Source organism: Morus notabilis, unplaced genomic scaffold (genome assembly GCF_000414095.1).
Source record: "Morus notabilis unplaced genomic scaffold, ASM41409v2 Scaffold187, whole genome shotgun sequence".
Lineage (NCBI taxonomy): Eukaryota > Viridiplantae > Streptophyta > Magnoliopsida > Rosales > Moraceae > Morus > Morus notabilis.
In genome coordinates, this window is record NW_010360421.1 from 94876 (window position 1) to 101276 (window position 6401).

Consider the following 6401-nt stretch of genomic DNA (forward strand, 5'->3'; position numbering starts at 1 on the left):
AGCGGTTCAAACTTTCACGTGTAGGTGTGAAAAATCATTCTCTGCCCCGGTCCTGATGCCATCCAACTCTAAAAATTATTTCGTCGTCCAAAGTGTCCCTAAGCAATAAGAACGTCCGAACAAAGGCAAAGGGCAAAGCCAAAACGCGGTCTACATAAACCGTTTATCACTAAACCAGCAGTGAGCTTCGCAAGTGTACAGCAACACCACCACTCGACAACAACGACACTAAAAAAATCAAAATTGGTCTCTTTCATTCAATGACAATCTGACTCACAAACAAACACCCATCAAGACTTTTTCTTCTCTCTTCTATTCTATGGTCTTTTGAGTAAATGGCTTCTACCCTTTTATCAAGGTCTCTCCTTGCTGCTCATCGCCTGATTCACTCCTCTCTTTCTCCCTCTCAGAAGCCCCAAATCCTCTCTTCTCTCTTCAATGTAAGTCCTCCGATCATTCTCCATCTGGGTTTCCTCTAAATCTTTCATTTTTTATGCCAAAGACATGATTTTTAAATTTAAATTTAATTTTTGTTTCGCTATGATCATCGTTGTTCGTAATTTCTTTTACCAATTGAGTGGATTCTGTTGACTTTGTTCGCTATGGTGGTCTGAAGGAGTTTTTAAAATTATTTGTTATTGTATTTGGTCTCGTTTATTGACTATGTTCATATCTCTTTTGGACTTACTCTCCCAATTTTTGATTATTAATTTTCATTTTGGTTTATGTTTCTGGTAATTGACTTAGGTGTAAGTTAACTATGTAAAAGCAAAGTCCTATTTTCTGAGTTATTATATGTGTTTTTCTTACTTGGTTCTATCTTATTGCCAAAACCCATTAGAGCTTATCAACATTTCTGTATTGTTATTCTGAATGATTAACGATGCTTGTTTAATTTCAAATGATGTTAGAAGTTGAAGACATCACTCAACACTCATATATCTTATCATGTTTTTATTGCTGCAGAAGAGACCATTTCACTTAGGAGCACACCCTGTCTGCACATCTTATAAAAGATCTGGTTCGGTTCGTGTTATGGCTTCCTCAGCACCCGGGGGTGCAACAGCTGGTTTTGCTTCAAAAGCCATCAGTGTGAGCGACCCTATTGTTTCTGTTAATTGGCTCCACGAGAACCTCAAGGACCCGAACTTGAAGGTACCCGTTTTGGGTTTCTCCTATATTGTCTGTTGTTTCTTGTAAAGCATTATCAAAGTTGCTTGAAATAATGCACCTTCCGTCTCTCACTTTAGATTTTACGTTTTTGTTAATCGTTTGTTTTTGTTATCTTATTCAGGTTTTGGATGCATCATGGTACATGCCTGGTGAGCAGAGGAATCCGATTCAAGAGTATCAGGTGCTAACTATTATTTGGATTTTGGACTCTAATCAACCTGTAATAGGCGTAAAATCTACTTGTATCTCGTTTAGTGTGTAAGATGTTAGTAACTTAGTTTATATTTAAGGTTAATTCCACAAATAGTTCCTGAGTTTTACACTCACATCCCACTTTAGTCTCTGACTTTTCAAACGTTGCATAGATGGTCCCTGCGGTTTTATTTTGTTTCAGTTTCGGTCCTTTCATTAACTAGGCATTAAAATTTTATAGAATATGTGTAAATTAGAGTCTAATATTAGAATCAGTTAAAAATTTTGGGTTTATCTATGGAAATTAACTTTTAATTTTTTGTATTGTTTGTCTCTAAACTTTATATGTTTTCAATTTTAATCCATAATTTTTACAAATTCCTTCAAATATTTAACACCAAACTAACAGAAAGATCGAAATTGAAGCAGAATAAAACCTCAGGGACTAACTATGCGACGTTTGAAAAGTCAGGGACTAAAGTGGGGTTGAGGCTAAACCTCAGGGACCATTTGTTAGATTAACACTTATATTTATCTAAGTGATATGGACCTTTTCATTTTACTATAATATAAGATCTTAAATGGTATTGGTATGTCATCATGTGTTAGCCTTGAGTCTACTAATTTAGTTTCTGCCTTTGCAGGTTGCTCATATTCCTGGTGCTCTCTTCTTTGACATTGACGGGATTTCAGACCGAACGACAAATGTGAGATGGTTTTCCTTCAGATGTTAATCTATCTTTTGTCATTTATGTGCTTGCTCGAAAAGAGTCATTTCAGAATAATCGACCATCTGCTGAGAAATAAAGTCTTCTCTTAAAAACAAAAAAGATTCTTTGAAGAAACTGTTTATTGATGCACTTAACATACATCTTCTTCATGTTGGAGGTTTTTCAAGGGGCAGTCTCAACAGATATAGGCCTTATGCACACCCATAAATAACAAACCAATCACTTGCATTTCATTGGACTGAGAAATGATACATTGGATGAATCTTTAGGATCTTCCAATAGCAATATCAGTGACTCATTCTATGCTGGTTACTACGAATTCAGTAGGCTTCTTTTGTTTTTCTCTTGGTTTATGATTTGCTAAGGTGAAATTGTGTTGTTCTAGTTACCACATATGTTGCCGTCAGAAGAAGCCTTTGCTGCTGCTGTTTCTGCTCTTGGCATCGAGAACAAAGATGATGTGGTTGTGTATGATGGGAAGGGGGTTTTTAGTGCAGCTCGTGTTTGGTGGTGAGTTATTGGTTCTACTCTAAAATAGCTCTGATTGTGTATTATGCCCCCCTTTCTTGGTTGGATGGATAAACTAATTTTCTTTTGTTTTTCATATTAAAGGATGTTTCGGGTATTTGGCCATAATAGAGTGTGGGTTTTAGACGGAGGCCTGCCACATTGGCGAGCAGCGGGATATGATGTTGAATCTAGTGCTTCTGGTGATGCTATTTTGAAAGCTAGTGCTGCCACTGAAGCGATAGAGAAAGTGTATCAGGGACATGCGGTATATTTAAAAATTATTTGCCTATTTGTATTCTATCTCAATTTCCTTTTGGTTTCTTGTGTGGATGGACCGTGTAACTATGTGTGTAACTCTGTGTTAATCTGCTTTCCTAGTTGTTTCTTTTAATATGATCTATAACTTTCCCTGGTCGTAGGTTGGGCCAGTTACATTTGAGACAAAGTTTCAGCCACATATTGTCTGGACTCTTGATCAGGTTGGCTCTCTTGTTTATGAAAATATGCTGCTTTTGGTAATCTTGATTCTTGTTTCTGTAATGGGTGCTCAGTTTGGAGCTCGATTTCACTATGTTATTGTTTGTTCTATGCTAAGCATATATATATTTTTTTTTTTTTTCAGGTTAGAAAAAACCTGGAGGAAAAGACACACCAGCTTATAGATGCCAGATCTCAGGCCAGGTACTCTTTAGTCTTTACCTTTTGTTTCTTAGGGAAGATGGCTCTGGTTCACTTGCTGAAAACAACAATTTGCCTACTCCTTAAGAAAACTATTTTTCAAAGTGTAATATGGCTGGATTCATGGAGGTTTCATTCTCCAGGTTTGATGGAGCTGCACCGGAGCCTCGAAAGGGTGTTAGAAGTGGTCACGTACCTGGCAGCAAGTGCTTTCCTTTTCCACAGGTAAAAAGATCTCTCGTGATTACCTATACAATTGAGATTTTCTCCGCCATTACTGACCTGTTGGACGCTTTGGTTTCAATACAGCATTCAATTTTTCTTACAAAGTTACTTAAAAGTGTGACTGTGTTCTGACTAGTTTTATTATTATTCATATTAAACCGTTTCATAATGTTAGCTGGGTAGTTTAAACTTTAGAATTTGATGACTCGATGTACAGTCCTTCTCAATGTATCTTATCCGATGATTCAAAGAAAATAATCTGCCTTGAACAAGGTTGGATATGTTGTTTCATTATCACGTTGTTTTTGAGATCTCTCATCTTTTAAATCTACACTTTCAAAGTTTTTGAATCAGATAAGAAATTATGCTACAAATTATTGGCAATGTAACCATTATGGTGATTCTCTGCAGATGTTGGATGGATCTGGGACCTTCTTATCTGCAGAAGAGCTAAAGCAAAGAGTCGAGCAAGCGGGTAAACTTCTACACTAAAGAACTAGTATCCATTATCTGAGACATTGAATCAGCTTTAGATGAAATCTTAATATGAAAGCTTAATGTGTACTCCTGTCTACAATAATAAAATGCTGACACTAAAATGTTGCCTAGGCACAGAAAGTAGAGCCCCCAAGTATGATCATGGAGAAAAAAACTCTTTAACGTTAGAGACTTGATACCGTATATCTGAATTAGCCATGTAGGTTTTGCTTCGCTCTTGCCTAATGCTCCTGACCTCATGCTGCAGGGATCTCTCTGGAAAGCCCGATCGCTACGACGTGCGGCACTGGCATAACTGCTAGCCTTCTTGCTTTGGTACAACTCTCTCTCTCTGTTCTCGTATCTATAGATCAGTGCTATTTGGCATCATTAGTGTCCGGCTCCACTACTCATGTGTGGGACCCATCTATTGGGAGTAGTGGTACCAAGTATCAGTGATGCCTCATATATTATATTAGACCTTGCATCAAACACTTGAACTCTCTTTGCTTTCAAATGACGAGTGAAGTACAGTGATATTGGAATTTAGGCTGGCTTGATCTCTGAATCTGGTGAAAAGCATTCAAATATTGAAAAGCGGCTTTCTGTTGCCTTGGCAGGAAGCGTTTCACCAATTCACCTTTTCCTAATGCTTTATGTTCCTTTTCTATTTCTCTAGAAATCATAGACAAATTAGCTTTGAATAGCTTGTCCTCTAAATTTTTCCCCTGACTACTTTGAGAAGTTGGAAGAGTCTAATACTCGGCTTTCTTTTGCAGGGCTTTTTCCGACTTGGCCAGCATGACGTTCCGGTATATGACGGGTCATGGACTGAGTGGGGAGCAAATCCTGATACGCTCGTCGAGACTTCGCAGTAACATTATGATCGTGATGGAAAGGCAGCCGATGCGGATCTTCCCTGATGAAAGCTCGGATGATGTATATTGTAACGAGAATAATAAAAGCGTGTCAAGTTTTTCATGTGGATGTAATTAACTTGCATTCTGTTTCCATTGTTAAAAGCATGACTAGAGCCTTATTTTGTTCAATTCAAAAATTCATCTTTTGTTGGAACATGCAAAATATTCTGATTTTCATTTGAATCTTAAGAGAGATGAAAATTGGTATCACTTGGGAACCTGATTTGTGAGACTAATCTGCATTGATTAAGCAGATATATGTTAATACACTTCATCATTGGTAAGTCACTGGTAAACGCTTCAATAATTTTTCTAAAGGGGTTAAAATACAGTCCTCTATAAATAAATAAAAAGCAAAAATAAGAAAAATATTTGAAAAATATTTTTCTTATTGCAACGCATTGTATCTTTTAATAAGATGATGTATCATTGCAACTAAACATGTGTTTCTCAAGGGAGATGCATAGAGGGTTGTTTCAAAAAAAAAAAAAAAAAAACCAGAAGAGGGGAGAGGGAATCAACTTGGGTAAGATTATTAAGGGAGATGCAGTTGAGAATAGCACATATTGTGAGTAAGGAACGTTTTTGCAAAGGGGATTATAAACACTATATTATTAAAATATAATTATTCCACACAAACTAACATGTATGATCGCGTGGCCTAATGGATAAGGCGCTCGCCTCCGGAGCGGGAGATTGTGGGTTCGAGTCCCATCGCGATCGCTCAAAGTCTTTTTTTTATCCCCTTTTTTAAAATTTGAAATTATTTCTAAAGTCGATGATATTTTCGTCATTGCAAGACAAAAGTACATAATTTGCTCTCTAAATAAACCAAAAGTTCATATATTTTCCTACATAAATTTCCTATGAATTCTAATATAACCGACTAACACTTGCGTTTAGCTTTTTCTGATAACTAAAATAGTTTTTTATGGGAACAAAAATTAAAGCAGTTGTATCCTCATACTTTACACATTTTAAACCAAAAGTCCACATAATTTCCTACATAAATTTCCTATGAATTCTAACATAACCGACTAACACTTGCGTTTAGCTTTTTTTTTTTTTTTTTTTTTAAATAACTAAAGTAGTTTTTTATGGGAACAAAAATTAAAGCAGCTGCATCCTCATACTTTACAGATTTTTAACTTTTGTTCACTATAATTTTCTTGGTAGAATTTTATTTGCCTATATAATTTTACTATTTTGATTGGTTTAACCTTTATATGACAAAAAAGTTAACAACATAGTGATGTTTTTGTTTTAGGTGCTTAACTGATGGGTCTAATTGATTATTGATGAATTTTTAATTAATTTTTTTATGTTTGCAACCGGCTATAGCAAGTTGGAATGGTTTTATGACTTGGCATAGCTGTAAATTTGTCCTGTTTTGAGGTGCTCAAATTTATTAACTTATTTTGTGACCGTTCATGAGTCTCCTGCTGTAAAAGGCCAGATCCAATTTATTTCGGAGATCGGCTATCTTTCATGGTTG

At 36.1% G+C, this 6401-nt stretch overlaps 1 protein-coding gene and 1 non-coding gene across 2 annotated transcripts; both read left to right on the forward strand.

The window, feature by feature from the left end:
• Positions 1-53: 53 nt before the first annotated feature.
• Positions 54-5083, forward strand: LOC21386570 (thiosulfate/3-mercaptopyruvate sulfurtransferase 1, mitochondrial). Its single transcript, XM_010096411.2, has 12 exons — positions 54-440; positions 967-1155; positions 1295-1354; positions 2010-2072; positions 2482-2606; positions 2709-2871; positions 3026-3085; positions 3229-3287; positions 3428-3509; positions 3921-3984; positions 4255-4322; positions 4766-5083. The coding sequence occupies exons 1-12, from the start codon at positions 336-338 to the stop codon at positions 4862-4864; spliced, it is 1137 nt and encodes a 378-aa protein (XP_010094713.1). The 5' UTR covers positions 54-335; the 3' UTR covers positions 4865-5083.
• Positions 5084-5556: 473 nt separating this feature from the next.
• Positions 5557-5629, forward strand: TRNAR-CCG. The gene has a single exon. It is a non-coding gene; the product is annotated as a tRNA-Arg (tRNA).
• The last annotated feature ends 772 nt before the right edge of the window (positions 5630-6401 follow it).

Excerpts from the sequence above, each read along its gene's own strand:
- LOC21386570 (XM_010096411.2), top strand. The coding sequence starts at position 336 with ATGGCTTCTACCCTTTTATCAAGGTCTCTCCTTGCTGCTCATCGCCTG. Across the intron at positions 441-966 it reads TCCTCTCTTCTCTCTTCAAT|AAGAGACCATTTCACTTAGG; the intron begins GTAAGTCCTCCG and ends TTATTGCTGCAG. Across the intron at positions 3,985-4,254 it reads GCAAAGAGTCGAGCAAGCGG|GGATCTCTCTGGAAAGCCCG; the intron begins GTAAACTTCTAC and ends CTCATGCTGCAG.